At 32.2% G+C, this 26,749-nt stretch overlaps 1 protein-coding gene across 1 annotated transcript in view; it reads left to right on the top strand.

The window, feature by feature from the left end:
* Positions 1-17,422, top strand: part of LOC124352691 (neuronal acetylcholine receptor subunit alpha-7-like) — a 71,612-nt gene extending 54,190 nt beyond the window's left edge. Inside the window, exons 5-10 of the mRNA XM_046802285.1 lie at positions 2,794-3,010; positions 4,299-4,433; positions 10,656-10,840; positions 12,173-12,332; positions 15,556-15,674; positions 16,956-17,422. Coding sequence (XP_046658241.1) covers positions 2,794-3,010; positions 4,299-4,433; positions 10,656-10,840; positions 12,173-12,332; positions 15,556-15,674; positions 16,956-17,054 — 915 coding nt within the window. The 3' untranslated portion in view covers positions 17,055-17,422. The remainder of the gene's footprint in view (positions 1-2,793; positions 3,011-4,298; positions 4,434-10,655; positions 10,841-12,172; positions 12,333-15,555; positions 15,675-16,955) is intronic.
* Positions 17,423-26,749: the final 9,327 nt, after the last annotated feature.

The raw sequence follows: 26,749 nt of genomic DNA, 5'->3' as shown, positions 1-26,749 counted from the left end.
TTTCCCGTTTCTATGCACCACCCTGTATAATCCATATTATGTTTTATCTGTAAGTGATGTAAACATGAAACTAATTTGCATGTAAGAGTATCATATCCAAGTGATGTTCATGCACCTTTCCTGTGCAATGCATTTGGAGCTTTGTATTGATGTAAACTATAAATTTGTCGGAATAAACCTGATTGGGAATTTAAACTTGCAACTTGCAGATGTTGTATTGACAAATTTTTAATGAAAATAAATGAGGGATTATAATTAAAATCATTTCGTGATCTAACTTAACATAGATTTTATTGATGTTTATAATTGTACAAACCTTAAAAAAGTGGTTAATTTGTATTTTCCGTTACTAAAAGTGCAATATTATGGCTGTTGCCTGTCCTAATTTTGCTGCCGCAGCAAATGCAATGAACGCGTAGCTGTAATTGAAGATCGAGGTTAGCTTTGAAGTTTCAAATAACTAGTTACTGCAAACCAAACTAGCGCCACAACACGGTTAATGATGCTACGCACACAGATGGTGCTTTATTGACAAGCTAAAGCTTACCATAAAAAACATTTGGTTAACGACATTTGTTTATCAACTGTGTTAAAGTACCGCCATTTTCAGGGTAAAATGATAGTTTGCATACGTGAATAAACATTTTGTTATGATTGTGATGCAATTTCAAAACAAGCTATCAAAGAGTTGGTGACACCTATCAATGATAAAAACAGGATGAATGAAGAGCTCAACTGATTGTTTCTAAAAGAAAGCAATTTGTCACGAATGATTTGATAGACTGGAACGAGGCTGCTTGTTAAGCCACGTCACCATTTTATGCTTTCCAGTTGGAACGTTGCGTATGCATAAGAGAACATCGTCAAGAAAATAATGCCGAATACGCTGTATTTTAAAATCGAAATGTTCAAATCGATACACATTGCTAAAGTTACATTTATAATTACACATCCACATCCATATTTATGATAGTAATATGAATCACAAGTTGGTTATTGGCTGAGAATTACGAAAGTCTGTCTGTCACTAAAGAGGCTGGAAAAATCTAATTCTGCTTATCCATCTGTCTGCGCGATATATCCAAAATGAACTCACCGACTTGAAAGTTTGTATGAAGCTTCATTTTTATATGAGCACTATAAATGTACACAAATTGAAAATAATAAACAATGTTAACACACAATGGTTGATTAAATTTCACATATTCTTTCAATAAATATTTCACAACTTTAGATACCAAGATGGAATTTCCCGCTGTTTTTAAGACTAGGCATGTCCCGGAGGAAATTTTGAAATAAGAATATACCTATATTTACACCAGTGACACAATGAATGAAAGTCACGTAAAATCTTAGTAAAATCGGTGGAATGTTTACGCGAAAACCAAAACAAACAAACACACGCTGCTTCGAATTTATAATATCATTATGACGCAGTTATGGCAACTTAATGAGCATCGATATACACGTGACGAGATATCTTGAGAAAGATTTCATCTGTGATTTCAAGAATGAGTTATATGATGCTGCACGTATAACATAAAGACATTTCCAAAAATGTTTTACAAGTGCAGCACGTACACATGTTCAACTCAATATTTTAAACGTAAGTCGGAGTTATTTCAATATACTCTTAAATTTAGGTGTTCCGATGCTTAGACGTTGGACTTTGGATGTGAGTGAGAGATAGCGCAGGTTAAAATCCTGTCTATGACTGATGCACTTTATATATGACTACCATCGACCTTGTACTTTATCGATTCTCCTTATTCTTCTGTTTGATAAGACTCTCGCACAGGCCAGTGACCTATGAGGACGGGTAGAATGAAGATCAAAAGAAGATTTGCTTTTTTTTTAAATATATTTATATAATACCATTTTTTTAAACGTTGTCATTATGTTGAAAGATAATAACCTGCCTCTATGATAATAACTAGGGTAAGAGAAAATATTATCTATATTATCGCACTTCATCATACTTACTATAAATCAAAACCAACAAACACAAGAAATTACTAACTAAATGAAATTTCACTTATGCCAGTTATTGACGGAAGGTAATCGCCGGATATTGCCCTCTTCTAATCACTATCATATTCATAAAAATAGGAAACTAATTGAGTCCTCTTTAACCTTCCTCGGTAAGTTAAAAATTCAGTTGGTGTATAATTAAAATATATAACCTTACTAGTATATGATGATAATACATCGTAGATGTACTGTTTTTAAGCAACAAGTTTGGTTTATTTGTACAAATACAATTCAATTATTGAACTATAAATTTAACTTATTATCGTAGACCAATAAAACTCCCCTGTATAAGAAGCTGGAAGTACTGTAATCTGCATTACTTTATAGGCCATGAAAAGAAATAAAACGCTACATGAAGGCACAATTTGACATCGTCTGCTTCATTTATCTTATCTCGTCTTATCTCAACTTTTCAAACACTGCATAGTCATGCTGATTATAACTTTTCATCCTCGTTCTACTTCAGCGCTAAGTAAACTTTATAGTTATTTGTTGGAAAGCCTTTTAATCGAACTCTTTAGTAAAAATCGAGTTCTAGAAGTGACCACTAAATCTAACAGGTGTGTCGTGAAAATATTTTAGTCATCCTTTCTTTTTGACAAAGTAAACATACTTAATTATTAATTGAAAAACTTTACTAATTTTTAATACCTTATTCTCAAAGTACCTATGTTGTACCCAGTATAAGTAAGACAAATATTAGGTATACTGTCATGTACTATCTGATTGTAAAAAATAACCTATTTGAATATTCATTTACAGCTGGATTTAGTCAAACAGAGTGAGGAGGGTGACGTCAGCAACTACCAAGCTAACGGCGAGTTCGACCTCGTGAGTTTCGAACCCGTGAAGCACGTTGAGTTCTACTCCTGCTGCCCCGAGCCCTACCCTGACATCACTTACGTCATCAAGCTGCGGCGCCGACCAATGTTTTACGTCTTTAATCTCATTTTACCCTGCATCCTCATCAACTGCATCGGTTTGTAAAGTAGCCTACTTAAACTGATATAAAAATTTGTATGGAAAATTATTTTTGACACACGATAACTACAGCATGAATCTTAGCAGGAATCTTTTGCAATAGCAGTACGTTTTGGACGTGCATATTAGGTACATATTAAAATTATTTGTACCTTCTGTATAGTTTACAAAAGTAGTGACTTCAGCTGTGCAATTTAACCACGAAGCCAAATGCTAAATGGGCGTTAAATCAAAACAATCCTATAATTCCTAATTACCTATTTATAGTAAAATTGTTAAATCTCAAGTACATTGAAAAATCTCTAGTGTCAAACACCGGTCAAACTGGGAAAGTATACAGCACAGAAGAAAATAAATATTGACGTTTATTATAGAGTGTGAGTTAAAAGTACATTGAATAATATACTGTATATAATAAACGCCAATGTTTTTTTCTTCTATGTGATGTATACTTTCCCAGTTTGACCGGTATTTGGCACTAGAGATTTTTCTATTATTTGAAAAATACAATGTACTTTTCGATTTATTCTGTTTAATTTTTGACTGATAAAGATGGAGGAGTGGAACTCGGTACACCTTACTTGAAAATAAAAGTGAAATTTTTAGTTACCGTTACAACTTTGCCCATTTCTACAAAATGGGATTTTGGGGGAGGGGGCTCGAAGTTTTTCGAAATGTAAAAACCCATTAAGTTAACATTATATTTCTTAAAGTAATTTTAATTACTAGTGCTACTGTAACTTAAACTATCTTTAACTGCCATCCAAAAAGCCAATTTTGGGGAAATGATTCACTTTTGTTTCCTAGAGGGTATCCATCCTGAGTTTAATTTTTCTATCTTTGTCAACTGAAGGTTGACCAGGATCCATTCAACCTTTTAACTTAATTAATTTGAATGAGCTGCCACTTTGTACTGGGTTGATATAGAAAGCTCTAGTATCCACTGTTCTTTATCTTTTATCAAATCACTTAATAGGTGTTTACGTTTAAAAATTTTGAGCCGTACCCCCAAAATCCCGATTAGGAACTATCCCGATGGGCATAGTTGTATTGTATACTAAAACGTTAAAGTCTATTTTCTAGAATGTTGTCCTGGGATACATCCTTCCATCTTTATCCATAAAAAAAACAGAATTTATCCACACTTTTAACTCACAATGTACATTTCCTAATTTATCAAAACTATAAATTAGGAAACTATCAATTAACTCCATATTAAAAGAAGTTTGGACTTCAAAATGTTTAGCTTAGGCAAATTTCACTCTTTATACCATTCTCTGCTGCAGCACTCTTGGTCTTCTACGTTCCGTCCGAGTCGGGTGAGAAAGTCACTCTTGGTATCAGCGCACTCCTCAGCATGACCGTATTCCTGATGACGATTCGTGAGACTCTGCCCCCCACGGAGAAAACGCCTTTAATCAGTGAGTACAGAACATGTCAGCTGATACGACTAATATATGAAACATTCTTATTTGTTTGAACTATTTCACTGTTTTGGGTTTTGACTTATGTTATAAAAGAATGATTTGATAGGGAAAAATGAAATGTAGCGGTACTTCGTGGACGGTTCTCTCTCATACGTAGCATATGATTTTAACTATTCATAACGAATTCAAGTATCGGAAATTTCGCGGTAACTTTGTGATTAAGTCCAATAGTTTGCAGTTCTCCTTCTATTTTGCACTATATTTCAGCTTTACGGTGTGGTTTTGGCCAGGAAAGGATATAACAGATGATCTTTGGTGGGATACAACCGGAATGTCTTGAGTAGTTATAAGATCCCCTAGGATGCGAAGCAAATAATCCCTCAAGTGTAAAATAGCTTGTTAAGCTAATTAAAATTATTAAACTTATTGGTTTTTTTAACAAAGTGTGACCCTGTTAAGTTAAAGATAAATTATGTAAGGGAGTGCTTACAGCTAACATTGTTAATATATTATGAGTCTAATTTTACAGTGGCATTTTCGATATTTTCCAGCTCATTGTATAAAAGAATTACTTAAATGTTAACTAACTAGTCCTACTTTAACTAAACAACCTAATGAATTAAAAGAACAAATTTGGATGCTATCCATTATTATTAAATAGTGTTCCGTCCGTTATGATGGAATTACGTAGAAATCAATTGCGCCTATTTTTAATTCACGTGTGACCGCTGAGCAAGTCCTCGCAAGCGGCTCGCCTACACGGATATTAGTGGTGTTTCGTGAGCCATGGTTCCCAGAAGTGTCAAAGATGGCTTCTTAGTCTTAACTTCGTCTGGTGAGTTCAAGAATTCCTTACCTTTACTTTTTTCAAAGACATAGAGACAGATAGAAATGAAATTTCTCCACCACCTCGAATGATAGGTTTCGCTAATCCTCGGCTAACAAAATCAACAGTGACAATGTTTTTTTATCTGCACTAGTTTAAATTGAAGTACCGTAATGTATTTAGATAAACGGCGTGTTACAATCATATATATTCACTCCAAAATTGGTGAATTGCTCTGTTTGTTTACCTTCACCTTACAGTGAAAATCATGTCTACTGATATTTCAATTAGTACTGGTAGCTAATCTCATCGCTCGTCACGTAAAATATTTATTGCTTTTCCTGGGTGGAAAATGAAAGTTCAAAGATCATCATAGCTCAGAGATATTACAAAGTAATTTATCTTCTTTAGTAACGTGTGTTTTATATTTCAGCCATGTCTAGTTTGGATGCATCCAAATGACTCAATACGTTAACCTAGTTAGTTATTACTATTAATGTTTCTGGAATTTTCATAATAAAGGTAATTTAGAATATTATATAGCGGATAAAAGAGCTTAAAATACATTAAAAGGTTTACATTAATCATAAAATATACAAACAATTATTTTATTATTTGATTATTTTCAATATTTACAAATCTAACTTCTTAAGCCTCATATCTGCACTTACAAGCATCACCAGGTCAATCATTCCATGAAATCAGCTTGGTTGTATATCAGGAGGTCATCTAAGCACTCTGGAACAAAGAAATCAGACACTATAGAATCCTTACATTACAAAATAATTACTGGTATTGGTGTATGCACCTGATCAAGATCATGAAGGGCTCGATAAAAGAAACAAATATGAGATGTTTTTAAATTTAGAGACACAGGTTTATTCAAAAGGATATTTACTTTATTATTAACTTATGATAATATTTAGCATTAACATTCGTTCATGGTTAACGACAGAAGGAACAATCTCACCTTTAAAAAAATTATATAATGACAAATTAATTTTTAAGACGAGAAGATACCAAGAGTTAAACAATTGAATATTTAACACCAGAGGGAACACAATTATAAGTGAAGATCAACAAGTCAGGATTGTAAAGGGCCGTTTGAATATAGATGAACGGAAATTCCTGAATAATCTGTGGAGTACATTTTCTATTTGTGGCGAGGAATAAAAGCTGTCTTAAAGCAAGTTAATAGCAAGTTAAACCAGTTTTCTATATTTTATTATAATCTTAGTAAATGAAATTTTATTTTGCAAACTTCAACTTTATTATTCCAATGAAATTTATTTATTTCATAAAGTACACGAATCACAAATAACAACGGACAATTAATTATTTGTGAAAGTAAAATATAAGCTCATAAAAATCTAAGATAGGGTTTAGTTTTTCGTTACTACAGTGTTATCCATTTTCATTGGACAATACTCGTATTTTATGAAGTTACACTACATAATATTTTTATATGCATATAAAACATTTTGAATGCCCTAATCTTCTTTTATATAATCTTTTTATAAAACGTGATTCAATGAAAAACCCAGTAATGAAAATAACAAAACAATGAAATTATTTGGTTTGGGTACAATACTGAATCTGTTATGGAAGTTAGCGCTGAGGAAACATTTTCTATTCTTTTAAATTATTTCAGTTCATAGGACAGATTTTGTTATAAATTAAATATATTTTAGTTGCTCAAATGATTGTGTATTTAGTTGGTAACATATAATAGTTAAAATGTTTGATAATTACGTTTGAGAGCAAGTCATCATAACTTATTCAGTTCTTCTTTGTTGCGTGTAGATTTTCAGGACATAATCTGAGGAAAAATGTTAGATGCAGTTTAAATTTAAAGGTTAAAAGTTTTACATTTTACATACTACACTAGGGTTTAGTAATTATATTGAAGCCTGTAACGTCAAAATAAAATTTTTGTGTGACATGAGAGAATGCACTGTTGCCGCACTTTGGTTGAAACTACTCATTAAAAATATATTTGGCCTTTCTTTGAAGCTTATGGCTGGAGAGGGGTAGGGTATTGTCCGACTCCCAGACAATAGCCGAAACTTCAACAGTAGCACACCATTTATGCTGAAATCAAGAAAGTTACTGCATTCTAAACGTACGATTTATTTCGTAATGTATTCATTTATTAGTTTCGTATACAAATACAAATTTAAATTATGATAGCCTCAATTTAACTACGTCTATGAAACTTATAACTTCTTTAATATCCTCACACTTATGGCTGACAGTGCTTTTAGCACTTCGTTTAAGTGCAGTATCGAGGAATACGATTTGGCAACCAGCCCCCAGATTGGCAGCCAGATACCATTTTAACCACTGTGCGATACGCAAAGGGTGTAATAAAACTGCTGTTAGAGTGAAAATAATAGCGTTCTTTAAACATTTTTGTCCAATATAATTTCCGTGGTTGTGGCTATTTGTATTTTTGTAACGGTTTTATCTCATATACTACTCAATAGTGAGTACATGTCATGTATGATTTTTATTGTAACCTATTTAAAGTACTTGTTTTAACATTGCACCTTAATATAATTTAACATTACAAAATAACAATCTCAAAGTTTAATGACTGCTTAATTACATCTCAGCCATTAATTAATATGGTATCTTGATCATAAAACTTTTTTGCTCATATAAAACCCATTTATTCTGTTATAAATATAAGTAAGTAAGAAACGTAAAGAAAAAATATCTGTTCAGAAGAATATAAATGAATATTTCTTATCTCAGTTTTAAACAGCATTCTTACATAGATACGAGGGCCATTCAATGAGTTCTTAGAAAAATATAGAAAAACTAGTTTTTTTGACAGAACTTTGCTGTATTTCTCAACCTTTCTTTCTGCTTTATACAATTTTCCAATCTTTTTTCAAAATTTTTTAACCATCCAGAAATACGATTTCGGACGTTTTTTTTGGAAACTAAGTAAGTAAGCATTTATTTATTCACTAACCTACTCGTTTGAGATGAAGCCTACTCCGCCAAGCCATTATTCGAATTTGGAAATATTAAAAAGTCACTGGCGTCCAAATCTGGTGAATACCGTGGATGTTCAATGTCTCGAACTTCAATTCAGCCATTTTGGCTGTCGACTACACGATTGCTCTTATTGTCTTCGGTTAGCAAACGCGGCATCCATCTCGCGGATAGTTTTTTGAACAACAATTTATCATGTAACATTAAAGCGACTGCACATTATGATAAACCGTGTAACCTGAACTATTTCGCGGACTTTAATTCGTCGATCATTCAAAATCTTTTACGAGACACTTCCACTGGTTGTCCTGATCAATGTTCATCATTTGTATATGAACGGCTACGTTTAAACTCATTTACCCAATTATAAACTGTTGAAAACATAGAAGTAGATGTGCCATGAATTGCATCCAACTTGGATTTATTTTCTTTTGGCGTTAAGCCTTTCGAATAAAAATGTTTTTATCACTGTTCGAAACTTACTTTTCTACATTATTATGAACAATTTGTTTGTTCACTTCAATCGTCGATAGCAACGAAACTACCCGATGGGTCGGGCTGACATTTTGACAGCGTCTAGTCAGTCAATAATGCTGGTTAGGAACAAAATATTGTTTCAATTCTACGAGTGCCATCTCTAGGATTTTCTAAGGATTTATGGAACGACCGTTGTATGAGAGACAAACCGTAACACAGAAAAATAAGATGGAGATCTAGGACTGCTATAGTTTAAAAAATATCTAAGACTAAATTTTCTTTGAAAACCGTTTTAATACGTAACTTTCTATAACTGAAATAACCAGACATGTTCAAGAAACATTTTAAACGTGGAGGTCGATTGTATTTTTGAAAAAAAGCGTTCACATTGCCTATTAATTTATATACTCCATAGATAAAAACCCTTTTTTTAAGGAAACTCTCTGACAAACAAATCTTATATCTGTACGTATTTTTGCCAAGTTTTTACAAGATGTGCTTATATGTAACATGTTAAGTACTCAAGAGAAATGTATAAGTATAAGTTATGTTTTAATATATAAATAAAACACGACATTAAAAACCTTCATTGCTACATTATAAACTGAAGCAATTCTTAAATGTTTACAACCGAACCTGGCACGATAGCATTTAAAAGCGTCTTTTACAAGTTCGTAAGCAATCTCTATAATAGCATATAATATTTCTTTACGGTCGGTAGCTGCTAGTAACTAATTGTCTTTTCAGATAAGAAGGCACATAATATTAGAATGTCGAAGAAAGTTCTATAGTTTATAGTAAGTTAGAATTAGAATTGTATAGAATGTTTAAAACATGTTACATAATTCCTAAAGCAAGGATTGGAGTTCAGTTAGGGAGCGATGTTCAAACAAAGTCTGTTGACTGAGACCGAACCGGGTTCCGTGACATTGAGTTAGACGGAACATTTCGTTTTGGCCAAGAATGAGAGAAGATTTGGGTATTAGAACAATCAGAGGGCTCCAGCAAGAAGATAGTCTCGGTCAATTTTACTAATGTACCGTGTGTTCGAGTGTGGGATAATTGAGTGAGTCTTGAAAACTGAGATTACAAATGATTTTGTTTCAATAGAAATTTTTTAGGTTTTTTTGTGAATTTAAGATGAGGGTTTTCTTTGATAATCCGAATATATTTAGAGTGCTCAGGAAAAGGTGTCATAATATTCTGTGGCTGGTAGTACTCGTTTCCTCTATGCGGTAGAGGAATGTACCGGCTCCTCGGCCTGCACACGTTTCCTTCGGCTGTCTCCGTTGTCCTGATACAATAATCATATGCCATAAACCACAATTCTTATTTCGGGAAACATAACAAGATACAATCGGAACTTGCATAAAGACAGTTTCTCCGGGCGGGAAGTTTTTTTTAGATTTTAGACTTCATATTCAGACTGAACACTGAAGTGTGCATAAAAGTTGAATGATGCTCCAGGAAGAGCAAATTCACTTTTAGGAACTTAAATTAATGGTTGTCTGTTTTAAACCAATACGCATCAAATTTGTCCATACTTAGAAACATATAAACCTTCAATGTTAAATGAAAATATTTATTCGTAAATTAAAAAACGAATTTGCGTAAATGACAATGGATTTCTTCAATGGGTTCTTTCACTCGATCTGTGGTATAAAAAAACAAACATAATGAGTGTATTATAAACTGTACCTATAAATCGTTATATATTTCTATAATTATAACGTTTCGTAGTATTACTATTTTACATCCTGTCTATAAAACACAACACAGGTATAGAACATTTAGTGGATAGTCCTCGAACAAGAATTATGAATACTGTTAAACAAGCTAACATGAAGTTAACCGTCAAGCTGGTTTTGACTTACTATGTCATGAAGCTTTTAGTTCCACTATGTTCACAGGTATGTACTACGGCGTCAGCATCTGTCTCGTGTCCTTCGCTTCAGGACTGTCAGTGGTGACTTTGAATGTCTACCATAGGGGTGTTCGTGGCACCAAGGTTCCCCCCATCATTAAGAGCCTCATCCTCGGCAAGTTGGCCAGGATAGTGATGCTCCAGTTCGAGCCCCGGGACAAGTCGTCGGCGGTAAGTCGGGGTTCTTGTCCTGTCTACAGCGAGCAATTCCGATAATCCAGAGGTGGAATTGATAAAAATACTCTTTAGTGTATATGCAGAATGTAAAAATCTTCTTTGAACTGAAAATTCCATTTAGAATCAGAATTATATGGCTAGCTATTCCCAGGTAGTCTTATATACTTAATATTGGTTTCCAAAATTGTGTTAAAAAATAAAATTTATTTTAGCGAACCGGCTGTACTGGCAATTATCTTGATATTTCTCCATATGAATAATCGTAAACCTCATCCATATTTACACTTTCTAGTATATTTTGGATAGCGCGAGATGTTTCACTTCAAATTTATGATTTATACGCATACAAACCGTTTTTACTTTTAGGTATTTTTATTAGTTATTCATAAAATGTTTTGTACTTTATGAATTAAGCATAAAAAATTCAATCTATTTACATGAAATCTCTCAAAATCCTACGTCCAAAATTATAAATATGTTAAAAATTGAACATTATTCTTATGTTGTAAAATTCAGTTACCTCACTATAGTCGGCTTCTAAACAGTTAATTTAATTACTTTATTAACATTAAGAATAACTTTATATTTTTTTTCATTAATCAATTAACCTAATTAATTTTTACTAAACAAGACTTTATATTTTTGCATATTAATATTGCATGTTAAATGGTTAGGACGAAACATAACGTAAAACAGGAATATTATTCAAACACAACCGATCGCTTCTAAATTTGCTCCAGCGCTAATACGCTTAAGTATTATCAACTTTAATATTACGTGCACTCACTGATTCGGTGGAGTTCATAAACAGCTTTAATATACACAGCTATTAAATTCAACAACGATGTTTCTAAGAGTAATGAAAATAAAAACATATATTTGATCAGTGTAACAGTTTTTAACACCGATTTACTTAACGGAATGTACTTTACTAAACATGTTTTCAGTCGAATAAAATTTTGAGGAAAATGTAGGGTAGGACTATACAGGAATACTGATAATACAGGTTTAAAAATAATATATACGGATGTTAAATAACAGTACATTTTCTTCTTAAACATGAATATTTTGTCTTCATTAATAATCGTTCGTGTATGGGACCAGAACCTAATTTCCATCAAGGAAATGATTATATAAATAAATTTTAACATATTTGGTAACTTAGAAAAAATATACCAGTGTTAAATGATTTGAAGACAACGATATAAACTAGTTAAACAATAGATGCCGTGAATATAGTTATTTCGTCATATATTCATTTTTTGTATTGATAAAATGACTTGAATATTTTTAAATTTTAAACATTAATTGTCTGGATATTAACAGGAAGTAAACTCCAGGACTGGTACCCGCCTGGATTGTCCTCGGCCTCAGAGATGGTCCTCCGTGGAGGATGGGGAGTACCAGTGCAACAACCTTGACACCAGCCAGATGTCCCCGAGGTTCATCTCCAGACACCGTCTCTCCCGGACAGAAACTAGCCCTGGTTAGTTGAATTACTGCATTGCCATACTTTCCCTAACGATGTGTGACCCTTCTCACCTAAGTATCGCACGATCAAATTTACCTAAGGAATAATATTTTATAAAAGGCTTAGTACATGTAATTCATGTTCAATAAGCTCGTATATATTGAATGTGTCTAATCGGAGAAAAGAATATAGTAAAATAACCTTAATATTCTGTAAAAGATTTAACTGTTCGGAATTTGGTGAGCCAGGCTTGCAAATGTATTACTCTTTATTGCATATTTATATAATAATGTTATTAGCTGAACATTAGCAAAGCACATCACTTGAGGCCTGGAAAATTACATTTACATACGTCTGTCTATGCCTATCCCGAGAACGAACTGGCCTACAAATTTGCATGAAGCTTCGTTTATAAACAGGCCACACCGAGTTCGATGATAATGGATGTCATTCCTTGGGATTTGGCTGAGTGTTAGCGAACATATTTACATTGGTCTTGTTCGCAACGAAAAAATATCAGAATAAATCAATTTATAAATATACTGGGTAGAATAATATAACATTGTAACATGTGACATTGTAACATATTTACTAAATACAGCGATCCCGGGAAAGATATCCTCTATAAATTTATAATTTTGCTTCAAATTTAACTTTTTCATACATAAAAGTGAGTCCCATGATGGTGTATGACCATTCATAGAATTAGGCTGGGAGTTATTGAAGTCTTTCATTCAATACTCTGGCACTAACTCTCGTTTGTCTGTCGGGAATGTAAACATTTCTTTTCTGTATGGCATACCAACCTCAGAGAAGCCACGAGTTACTCGACACGTGGTTTATTCAATACTCTGGCACTAACTCTCGTTTGTCTGTCGGGAATGTAAACATTTCTTTTCTGTATGGCATACCAACCTCAGAGAAGCCACGAGTTACTCGACACGTGGTTTGGAGTACTACTAATTTATTTGCATTAAAACAGGTTACAGTCCAAAGATGGTGTATGTTTCTCTATTGGGTTTTGTTAGGCATTAGGAAAGTCTATAGATCAGGGTGATATATGAACGATTGAGGTATAAACTTTTAGTTCTTCTATATTATATAACCAAAAGTCTCGTAACAATAATTCCTATTCTGTATCTCTAATTTGATGTAAGTCTTTTTTCTCCTGAAAATCTCAATAACAAAGTGAGTTATGAGCTTAAAATTGTGCATGAATCTTTATTTCTACATACAACAGACTGAGTTAGATGAGTCCATCGATGTGGATTTACTTTAGCGTCGTTCAAACCAGTTACTTAATAGCTAGTCAAATTTGAGTTGGGGCTGTAAAAATATTTTCTGCATGATTTTCAGCATGTCTGGAGAAAATCTCGAGGTAAAATGTGGTATATATCTAAAGATTATAATATTAATTTCAGTGAAGTCTAATACACATTTTTAAGATTTATTTGATTTCACTAAATCATGGAATTATCTTACAAGTAGATAAATACTCGTATATATGATCATTTTCATAAATATTCTCTACAGACGATTCTGAAACTAATCTGTTCCATTTGAGGCTATAAAAGGATAAGTTGTAGATGGATTGTTTCAACAAAACAAACTAAGTTCATGTGTTAAGTTGTTCCTAAACACACAGGAGCAGAGTTGGTCTTTTGTTAAACTCAACTGGGTCTGCTTAGACATCTTAATTTATGTTTATATAAGTTTTTATTATTTCTCCTTGTTTGTAATTACAATCAAAATAGCAGTTGTAAAATTATTTATTTTACTTTATAATAAATATTTATACGATAAAAAAACTAATAGTATATCTCATATATAACTTAACTGTAAGAGTAACATCGCATATCATCCTGAAGGAAAAATAGTAATATTAAAACTCTTATTTAATTCCACATAATTAATACTGTACCATATACATCGAGTTACCGTCTTTATTTTCTGTTCAAACTAATAATTTATTAAGTTAATAGTAATGAATAAAATAGATAGTACAAGCATATTGGTTCAGCACCTGATGAAGGTAAATGTAATTTATTTATACAAGCAGCAAGTAATTGAGATCGTTATTCTGTCGCAGATATGTGCAACTATCTTAAGTGTTTTTTACCGGCAGCGTTATAAATTGTACCAGCTTTATGTTATTTCTTTAGATATCTAAAATACGTTTGACTGTGTAGATATCTAATCATTAAATACATGTTTCGGCAGATTTTCTAGTACTTAATTACAAGCTTGCCATGTTACGATTTTTTATGGTCTAATTTTCACGGTTTTCGAAAAGGCAGGTGGAAGAAGTAGTTTAATCACTAAAGGACCAATTCAGTTATTTTCAGTACACACCAGGCCATGTGTTCCACAAGAGTGGATTTTTTAACGCAACTTTTTATTATATTATATTATATATATATAATAAAAAGTTGCGTTAAAAAATCCACTCTTATCTTATCTAGTAGAGTTTCATCTTATCTAGTACTTTGACGATACTAGTGGTGGCTTGCACTCACGCAGTCAGGAATCTTTAGAGGGACTATGCGATTCTTTTCAGTCACACCAGAGCAGATGTCCTACTAGGGTCGATTTTGGGAACGTTTCTTTTTATTATATATGACGATACACGTGCTGTCGTGCACTAGCACTGTCTGGAATCTTTTATAGGAATGGTACGAAGTACCTTCAACCAACTTTATTCATGGGTTTCAATAAATAACATCCCTTGTTGATAAGACTAAAATTTTAAATTTTGACTTGGTAAATAAAAGGCATTCACGAGCCATTTCACTACAATGAGAATTCTTTCGTACATTCGCATCATGTGTCGTTGTTAGGTGTTAAAATTGATTCGGATCTAAGACGGAATTGAGGTAGATTAATCAGATTTGCATTAGACTCTGCCAGGGCGGTGTATTACCTTTGGTATTTATCTAATATTAAAAACGATGAAAAATATGTATTTCATAAAATTTTAGCCCTAACAATAGTCTTTTTAATTCCATGTTAAGATACTCAAAGGTGGTGAATATTATCTGTCAATTGTAACTTATAAATGCCGTAACGTAAACTCATGGAAAGCTTTTATGCACTACAATATTTGAGAATCTTTTAGATGAAAAGAGAAAGTGAAACAATTAAAAACACAGTAAAATTGATTTTTTAATTTTTGACACTTAGCTTATAAGGTTTTATCTAGTGGTAATAGTCCAACCTTATTTTCTCTTGTGTTCAACAGACAGCTTCGAGGCGCAGTTCCTGCGGGTGCTACACCGAGTGAACTGCACCATAGAACGGAACGAGATCCGCCTGGCGGAGCAAGAGAGGAGGGAGTGCACCGAGATTGAGTGGAAACAGGTGCCGAACATGATTTAAATGTAATCCTCTCACTCAAGGCTAACCCGATTTGCTTTAAAGTTAAACCCCGAAATCCTCTTGACAGTTGTTTAAAATTGTGTGAAGCTGTCCCGTTGGAGGATAATGGATAAAGGTGGATCGAGTGGATAACATGTCCTCTTTGTAAAATTCCTTTGCAAAGCAAGTATAGATGAATTAGTTTATTCCTCCAATTGAATAAAAACATTTCAACGAAATAAGAAATATTTTGTTAAATGATATTAATCACAAAACTAAATGTTGTACATTTCCGTTAGCAATATGACAAACACAAGCTACGTTACTATGACATATCAAGGAAAAATGCTTACATTAGATTTTGTGGGTAGGACTAAATGTAACTTAATTTATTGTGTTCTTTTTTATAATGGCTTAATGGTGAAAAAATATTACACGTTTAATTGTTGACTTTTAATTGTGAAATATGGCATTCTATTAATAAAACCTGATTACAAAAAAATGATTGCGAGTTATATATTAAAACTGACAGTGAATACAAAGGCATAGACTTAAGAGTTCCCCGAAAGATTTATTTACTACTATTTCTATCCTTTATACCGTATATACAATATTGTTTATTAGTTTTAATATAGTTTTTAATAGTACGTTACAGTATTGAGAAATTGATTTCGCTATTTCCTTAATTTAAATTGCACATTATAAAGAGGTATTAATACACAACGGTGACGAGTATTTTAGTATAGACACGCAGCTAATTTCAGTAAAGTAATCTGCTTTTTATTATCATGTTCAAAATAATGTCATTAAGGGGACTTTTCCCTATAAATTAAAAATTTGGCGTTCGTATGTTTTGTTATTTAAGTTTAAAACTGAACTTAGCATGATATTTTACTACCATAAATGTTAGTATCTAAAATTTAAACCGAACTAAAATAAATATTTTTAATCTGGTAATAAAAATGTAAACTGTATGAAGCACTAATCGTAAATTGTGTGTTATCAGCTTTGAATAAATTGGAGCTTTAGCACAACATGATAACTTATCCGTTACAACTTATAGATAGCTTAACACTAGATGCACTAGCTTAGATGCACTAATGTGATGAATTTAATATTAGCCGTAAAATTACGGAAAACCTACGAAACGAATTGAGCGAAAAATATAAATTACTACAACTGTAGGTCACGACCGCATCAGTACAGCCGTTATTACTTGAGTATTACTCACTATACTCATTATACAGGCATTGATATCATCCTTTGGTTCTTAAATGTTGACAGGTGGCGCTGGTGTGTGACCGGTTCCTATTGTGGGTATTCCTGATCACGACCGCCATCACTACCACCGTGATCCTCTGCGGGTCACCTTACGGACCTTGATATCATCCTTTGGTTCTTAAATGTTGACAGGTGGCGCTGGTGTGTGACCGGTTCCTATTGTGGGTATTCCTGATCACGACCGCCATCACTACCACCGTGATCCTCTGCGGGTCACCTTACGGACCTTGATATCATCCTTTGGTTCTTAAATGTTGACAGGTGGCGCTGGTGTGTGACCGGTTCCTATTGTGGGTATTCCTGATCACGACCGCCATCACTACCACCGTGATCCTCTGCGGGTCACCTTACGGACCTTGATATCATCCTTTGCTTCTTAAATGTTGACAGGTGGCGCTGGTGTGTGACCGGTTCCTATTGTGGATATTCCTGATCACGACCGCCATCACTACCACCGTGATCCTCTGCGGGTCACCTTACGGACCTTGATATCATCCTTTGGTTCTTAAATGTTGACAGGTGGCGCTGGTGTGTGACCGGTTCCTATTGTGGGTATTCCTGATCACGACCGCCATCACTACCACCGTGATCCTCTGCGGGTCACCTTACGGACCTTGATATCATCCTTTGGTTCTTAAATGTTGACAGGTGGCGCTGGTGTGTGACCGGTTCCTATTGTGGGTATTCCTGATCACGACCGCCATCACTACCACCGTGATCCTCTGCGGGTCACCTTACGGACCTTGATATCATCCTTTGGTTCTCTTAATATTTCACTGTTGAATACATGTGTATTGTTTACTGCACTTGGAGGTGGTGGTATAATTGATAAACCGTATTAATCAAAATTTCATAAGTAATATTGCGAATTGATCCGTTTCAAAACCAATACAAAAATTATAGTTTAAGACCTGTTCAAAATAATAATACACCATTTACGCAGTGTTTTCATTAAAAATTGAATAAAAATATAATTATAATGAGTTAAAAAAATAAGGAAAATGTATTAATCGATTACTTAGTCAAAACACTTTTAAAGTTTAATATATCAATAAAATAAAGAATATAAGTGTTTTAATACGAAGAGACAAAATAAGAGCATGCAATAACAATAAAAAATACTGAAGTGTAGTGGCGTATTTAATATGATAAAGTAATTATCAGCAATAAATAATAATTAACAAACTCAAAAGAAATAATACACATTAACTGTAAATTATCAAAATTTGACAACAGTAAACATTTCTAGATAGATTAATTATAATTTCAAACAACTTAGTTGAAACATTTCCTGATATTCCGATTATGTTTGAAGGAATAGTGGTACACAGTGTAAACCTGAACAGTACAAACATGTATACTGTTTAGTTAAATTCGATTATTCCATCACCAGCTTCCAGACGCAGTGTTGTTGTGTGGTTTAGTGTTACATGGGCACACAATAAAAATATTAACTCACTTGGCTGCGCTATGTTACCTGTATTATGTGAAACGATGTAACTCACATCTCTTTTAATTATTTAATGTGGGTGGTGGTAAAGTGTACCAACATAATTAATGCTAAATAAACATTTTGTAATATTTAGAAATCATTTTATGTATTGGGAGGAAAACTGGCCAGGATTTTCCCCACATTACATGCTCAAAAACTGTGTCCAGGGTTGTTGAAGTACTGTGTAATTAATTTTAAGATATATTCAACTATTTAAGATTAAACTGAACATATTGTGATATAGTGCAATATAGTGAAAGCCGTAACCGATTTTGTCAGAATAATACGCTAAACCTTTTTTTCCTGTGCTAAATTTTGTAAATTATTTCGTACTACAGGTGAAATCATTGTTTTATGTATTGTATTTCACTCGGATTGTGAATTTATAAATGCTTAGAAACATGCTTGGGGAATAATAGTATTAATGAATTATGTTTATAATTTATTTGCTTGTTTGGCTAAGTGATAATCGTGTCTGCCATATAATCTAAGGATAGATTCTGTCTAAGGACCAGAATTAGGATATTTTCCCTCGGGAGGAAAATTAACTGTAATTGAAAAAAAATTGGTAATATATCGAAAAATAATAACACATAATAGAAATAAAGTAACGACGAATACTAATTATTCTTTTAAAATTGCATTATGAAATATAAAATCTATTATTTTATCTTTAAAATTGTTCCACCTAAATCAAATTAAACTAATATAAATGTTTACAATTGCAAGATGCTTTTCGTGTTTTATAATGAATTAAACTCTGTTTCTTACTATATTATAATAATATAGTAAGTATATTTAACTATAATATAAAATATATATTTTAAATGTGCTTCATCTGAAGCAATATCATACAGAAATAATTAGATTAATATTTGAAACGTCTTCACACTCATCCAAAGAATAACTATAAAAAATAATATAGGTTAGAACATAAAAATATCGCACTGATATTAAGTATACGAGTTTAGAATATAAACAAATAGTATTATTTGTATTAGGTGACTACAACTTTTTTTCCGCAAATGAGATAATTATATCGATGTTATTATTGTTTTACAGACAAAGCTGTGTTATAATTCGTAGCGTAAATGTGTGATGTCATTACTCCTGAACAAATAAAGGTGCTTAAGAATTTTGGATGATCGTTTATAGTTAAATGCTACTAAGATGTTTTTACTAACTTCACACTAATATTAACCGCAAATTGTATAGTTTTTAGTGTTTTAACTATTAAATTTGGTGTTTTAAATTTGTTTTTATTTTTTCCACTTCAGAACATATATTTACTAGAATCCATCCGTTATGTAACTGGTAAATAATGCCTGTTTGTTAATATGTAATAAATTTAAGAGACTTTAGATTGTATATGCTGTTTCTCGTAATAAAATTTACTTTTAGAATGTGTGATTTTCTTTAAATAACCTTTAATATGTAATGAATTAAGTTAAGACCAACTAAAAATTCTGCATCTTTAAGATGTACAAAATGTATAAACCCGAAACTAGTTACTTCCACTGTAAAAACACATATCTTTAAATGTGTTCTTATGGAGGTTAAACATACCACTAATAAAAAGGGCTAATTTGCACAAATGCCGTTCTATCATGTATGGTTATAATTAAATGTTGTTAGGTTAATACTACGTAATATTATACAATCATTGGTGTTTGGATAGTAAGATCAAAACGGATAGGAAGTTGTTATGTTAAATGTAGGTAACTAAAAGGTACAAACCTCTTTTTAATATCATATCTAAAATAATATCTATCTACTAAATTACACAGGTCTAGAAAATAATACTTATTGAAATTTGCTATTATTTTGATAGTTGAATTCTATGTAATTTTCAGCGCTGAATTCTAAAATGCAATTTATTTTCTCTATCAAATTAGGTTATCTCAAAAACAAGAACTGTATATTTTACCGAAATTCAAATGAAACCCAATTTTACTCGAATAAACTTTAGATATTTATATCTACAGTACAGACTTTAGAAAATTTACAAAATTTCATAGCAAAAATCCTTATCGCAGTGTTCTTGCTTCCCATCAAAGCTTCTTTTCGTGCTCAAGCTATTGTGGGTTTGTTGAGGGTCGTCCCTATTAGACATCCGGCAGTGGTCTGCTATCGTTCCTGGTACCATCTGCCATGGTACTTTCTTTATACTTTCCTTCATATATAGATAGAACCTTTCTCCCTGTTCTTCACTTACAGTACCAAGGTTTAATTTAAAGTATTCAAGGTGTAAGTGAAGAAAATGAACGTTTCTGCTCATGTTAGAACCAAGTTTTGTAATATACCTGACGATTGACTTGTAAGTATGATCCTTTTTGTTTTCGAGAAAAATAATTTGCAACTAATAAAAAAAAACACCTCTTCTTTTTCAGCTTTGCTTTGGACAAACCAGGAAACTGCTTACAAAGTTATAGAAAACATTCACCTTCTTCTGAGAATGGCTTCAGAAACTGTTTCATTACATCCTATTTAATGTGAAGCGGTTGAGATAATATCTATTTGGGATCAACAGGACATTTCCTCTCAACATTTGTAACGCTCACTTCAAGGTTTTACTCAATGGCTTCTTATTTTTGACACGACTGCTTCACTAACAGAAAAAGCAAGGCATCTTTATGTAACCACCTCGTTGGCCAAGCAACATAGAAATAAATTTCAAATCACCAAACATTTTCCAATTGTGATCTGAATAGCTAAGTTTGTGTAACAACAGTTCAAGATTTTCATAACATTATTTTAAATGGACCGAGTAACAGGCATCGAAGCAAACTTATTTCCATTGTGAAGGAAAACTGCTTTCAGCCTTCTTTTGAATAAAGCAATAAAAAGTGTCCATATTCATATTCACATATTCATAACTTCACGCATATCTTTGTAGAAAACGGTAATTTTTTTAGATAACAAACAATTTTTCATTAGTCCGATACCAAGAACAGGAAGTACCGGAGCCAAATGATGCTTTACTTTCAGTCTAGAGCCTAAAAGCTCTGTCGAGTCCTTACGTAGTCCTGAGTGTATAACGCTAAGCCTGTAGAATGTAGTTCAACCTGTCTAATATATCAATGGCTATCACAAAAAACCTTAACTTCAGAGATTTTCAAAGCTTTTCTTAGCTAATTGCAATAATCCATTTGGAATTATATTATATTGTTATCAAACTTTATAATGTTCCATATGTAAAAAATGTCAAATAGAAAAAAATGTAATTGCTGTTTGTGAGAAAAATGTACATGAAGGGATTTTTTCACAATTTTATCCATAGTAAATGCGTAAAATGGTATACAGTTCACTAATTATATTTGAGACAACTTTTATATCGCATGCCTGTGTTAAAGAAATTGAATTTCAAATATTAAACAAACCTAACGAAAATTACAGTCGTCTTATTTAAAACCAATACTGTCTGATGTACTAGTCAAAGTTTTAGATAGACTCCCGTTAAATTGATAATATGACAAGCTTTTGAGACTAGTTCCTTGGCTTTAAAAAACCTGAACCCGATGCCATTTGATACTTTTATCGGATCAGATATTTGTAATAAACCAATGTGGAGTCACAATCTGGTTTAAGAAATTCATCTAGCATGAACCAATAATAATAAAAAAGGCCCATTCCTGTCCCCCTTCCTTTTTATTTCCGCCATTTTGTTTCTTTCTGCCGTGGGCCATTTGCTATTGGCCTCTGGTCAGTCGAAGGTGGTTGGTAGAGAAATGCAGACGTATTGTGACCTGTATTCTGTAGTTCAGTTTTAATGATTAGTGTTGTGTATAGTTTTTTATCAAGCGCATGTTTTAGAGTTAGTGAAGTTGACACACAACATGGTGGTTGTGATTCCTGACTTAGGCGTGCCACAACGCTTTGGTATGATTTGTTTATTTTAACCTAGTTTGTAATATTATGTATTAGGTTAGTTATTTACCCGAAGAAGAGATCATATTGCAGATCTAGAAATGTAGTGTTACTGATTTTTTGTTCCACTGAACGATGGCAAACGTCTCGAAAAATCCTGTTTCCTTCACAATCCTTCCGTCAAAAATAAACTTCAAACAAAGAATAAAATGTATTTGTCTGTACATTATATTCAAAGCCTTATTATTTTTAAATTGTAAGTTATGAATGATTGATATTGAGAAGCTATTTACATCCAATACGCATATTACAATTTTAGTAAAGGATGAGATAGTTTGAAAATTAAAGGGTGGTTATGGTATGATAGCTTTATATAGAGAATATAAAGACCTAATTTTCCGAATGTAAACGGCTATGTTTTTAATATGGAAAAATAAGCTATCTGTGAAACCAATGTTGACAGAAACATCGGGGTTCGTTTTAATATCAACGTGGCCCAAATAACACTTAAAAATCACTTTATTGCAATTTTAATAAAGTTGGTACAATTAGTTTTCAGTTGGGTTAGTTTTTTAATTTCACTTTTCAGTCTTTTGAAATACCTTCACACCTTAAGACACGAGAAACATAAATTTACTTCAAGAAATAACCAAAATTGAAGAACGGATTTCAATGAAACTTTGCACGATCTATTGTTTTGACTCTTAGGCGCTTCCTCAGAAAGGATTTTGAAAAATTCACAATTTAAACTTAGAAATCTGCGAAAAATAGCGTTCCTCTTTAAATTAAATTTAGGATTGAAAAACCATAAGATTCCACAACAGATAAATTTATGTTTTTACAAACAATCACGAAAACTCATGTAATCGTTGTTTATACTTACGTATAAACTTATCACAATCTTTGAAAATATTGGGCGCTGAGGATTGAAATATAGTAGATAACTGTTGGCTCATACTTCCTTATTAAGAAAGTGTTTCGAACATTTCACAAAACGATTGAGGAAATGTGTGAAAACCTGCGTTACCGTTAGCAAAGATTTATAGAGGTTTAGAATTGAATGAGAATCCCGAGACATACATTTACATTCGTAACCATTTTGTGTGTTCATAATTAATTGCGAGAACTCCAAACACCGTAATACCCACTCATTAAATCGCAGAATTACGCTGCTGTCGGAGAGTGACGCTTATATGTGCAAACGCTTAAAATTCCTAAAATGAATTGGGACTGATAAATAATGTCTCTTAATTTTATTAGTGACGCGTATGAATAGATTACCTGAGTTTCGCTATCTACTTCGTTAAACTCAAAGCAGTAGACACGGACAATAATGGGAGAAACCCATAAATGGTTTTGAAGATATAATAAGCAATATCTGCACTTACCTTCAATCATAATAGGTTATAACTGTTCTAAGTGACTATAATAAATTGATATAATTGAGTTTTTCTGAGATATAATTGTTTCTATTAGGTACATAGCTGAAAGAGATGTTGTTAATTTATTATAAATTTTTATACATTATTAATGTTTATAAATGTTTGGGATCACCAAAACAACTCAGTTACTTAGCAACTGTAACAAGAATGATGTGTAAAAAATTTAAACTACATTGCACAAATGTATTTTTAGAAACATTTAAACTGTCGTGAAAATATACGGCAAATCTAAGTTGTGTGATATTTTTTAATCACTGTTTTCCAATGTGTTCCTATAACTTTAAACTATGTATTTACATTATTTATTAGAGTTTTATCAAAATAAATACTTTTATAGGTACAATCTTTGTCTTTTTTAATGTTTGAAATATTAATATTTTATATACACAATCCCTATAATAAGTTTATTTTTTTATTAACCTGGGAAAAAATAGGTTATTATAAAAATCTCAATTAGAATAAAAAGAAAAAAAAATAATGTCAATGTAGTATTCCAATTAAAAATATATATTCCTGGTTATAAAATCCTGCAGTAAACTTTTTCGTGTAAAAACAAATATACAATTAAGTTATAAAAGTATTGTAATTATTTTTGAATACTCTATGAAAACGTTTGTTTTGAAAACTCTATTGATTAATCATGCAAGAAAATCGTCTATAATTATGTAGAAACTATCTTATATTATAAATTTTCCTTTTTCTAACAAAGTGTGCAGAAACAAAATTCTCAGCTAACATTTATTACATAGTATGTCGATTTCCATTTAAAACCAATCCAACGGCAAGGTGTCCATAGTATTTTTGTATACAAAATTGTCACAGGGGCTACGCCCCCATCGGCCCGATTCGCCCCAACAACGAACTTGATATCACCATACACTTTTAAACGTCTCCACCAAGTAAAGATGCGTTAATAATTTTGGCCGTAATCGTGGTAATCCACAGAGATAATATTTGTAAACTTATACATTGTAATATATAGATTAGAAAGCAACCAAATACAATAAATATTCAGTTATTTTATGCTGCATAACTATATTTTGAAATAATATCAGATTACTAACTTTAATACATAAATGCCTTACAATTCTATGACTTTAAAATAAATTTATAACATTAGATAAATACAAAACAATAAGGCTAAACAGTTAAGGTAAATTGGAGTTCAACTTAAGCACCTAAAGTTACCAACGACATACAAGTTTACTCGTTTCACTTCAGTACTCACGAGAAATAACGCTTCCAATAAAAGTGTAAATTAGATGCATCTTTCTTGACTTGAATCTCTTTCGTAAATGTGACATGGGCACATGACGTATCCATCTTAGATTTCAAATATTATAAAACGTTATAGATCGCTCTAAAGAAAACTAAACTGTCTACTTGAAGATTGTTGCTACTATTATTACGTGTTGTGAATAAACTTTTATTAGTGAAACAAAAATAACTTTTTACATAGAGAGGAAAGTTTAAGATCAGGTACAGTGGAAGGTAATTTACTATTGTAGTAATTTGCGCAGTGTTATAAAATGAACTTTACTATGTTTTATTTCGTTTAAATAAAACATTTTGAGCTAAACCTACTCACCCGATCGTAGCCCTACTACTTGCAAATGATATCTCATCAGTAAAACTTTCGAAAAATCAAGTATCTAAAAGCAGTTCCAAGCATGTGGTAGCTTAGAAAATACTAAAGAATGCAAGTTTCAATACAATTACACAGTACATCTCACATAGTTTTAAAACATGGTAAAGTCGTTATCAAAATAGCGAAATTGTTAAAAAATACTTTTAATGCCACTACATCCAACTGATTTAATAATAGTTCTCCCCATAACAGATTGAGAAAAATAATTGCCTTCATACAACACACACAATATTAAAAAAAAAAACTTTCATTTATTGCATCATGTTGATTAACAATATTTTAGCATAGCTCAGTAAACATATCACTTGTCTACTCAATACGTATAAATTTTAAAAAATCTAATGCTACATTGAACTTTAATAAAAAACATACTGTTACATACCAAATAATAGTAATTTGGTATTTATGAAAAAATACAAATCATTTAGGTGTTTACGAAATCGTCCAGCGAATAAAATGGCCGGCTCAAAAGATGCAGTTCTGTAGGAAAGTTTAAACGTTTTAAAGGAATAACTTGTTTTATTTAAAACGGTCGGGCACTAAACAATTTCAGAAATGAATATTTAACCCCTTTTTCGTAATATTTCCTCCGGAAAAAACTTCTCCTGTACAATGACAAGTTTTTACGTAACTGCGCTGTTATATGCCATATGGCATATATATGTTATGAGTACAGTTGAACCCAATCGAGGATTTGACAAGTTTAAAGAGTGGCGTTTTGGGGTCAATACTTTACTAAACAGTCCACAAAATGTCAATAATGCTTGAAACATTCTACATGTATACTACTCAAGTATATTAAAATAAATTATCTAAGTGTTTACGTTTAAGAAATTCTAAGTTAGGTAAAATTTCGAAAAGCTCTTATTTCTGGTTTTGCCTGTGAAGGAGAATCAGTTAAGAGCATAAAACAAACGCGTGTAAAATTTCACCTTTCTAGCAGAGCGAGATAATGAAAAACAATAACATAGTTCTACTAGGGGTACATCCTCATTTAAGTCCTTATGAGTAGTGTCTACATAAAAATTCGTTCCTTTCTTGTCTAAGAGCATGATAAACGCTAGATTACCCGGGAGTTGCAAAACAAAATATATTCCTTCTACGGATTGAAACCCAATTTTACCTCTGTGGCGGGATAATCTTCATACTAATTCTTTAATTTGAGTATTCAGAGTGCGCAATACCCGAGTGTATTAAATGTAATTTTTCTAATAAATCTAGATTTTGAAAAACTAAATATAGTTATTCTAGGGATTGCAATCACATTTAAACCTCTATGGATATTTCATCATTTTCCTTTAGTTCTTTTGACTTAAGTCGTGAGGCCAATGTGTTTATGCTTTCGGGG

This window comes from Homalodisca vitripennis, chromosome 1, assembly GCF_021130785.1.
Source record: "Homalodisca vitripennis isolate AUS2020 chromosome 1, UT_GWSS_2.1, whole genome shotgun sequence".
Lineage (NCBI taxonomy): Eukaryota > Metazoa > Arthropoda > Insecta > Hemiptera > Cicadellidae > Homalodisca > Homalodisca vitripennis.
Note: the sequence above shows the minus strand (reverse complement) of the source record. Positions and strands in the feature narration are given on the sequence as shown.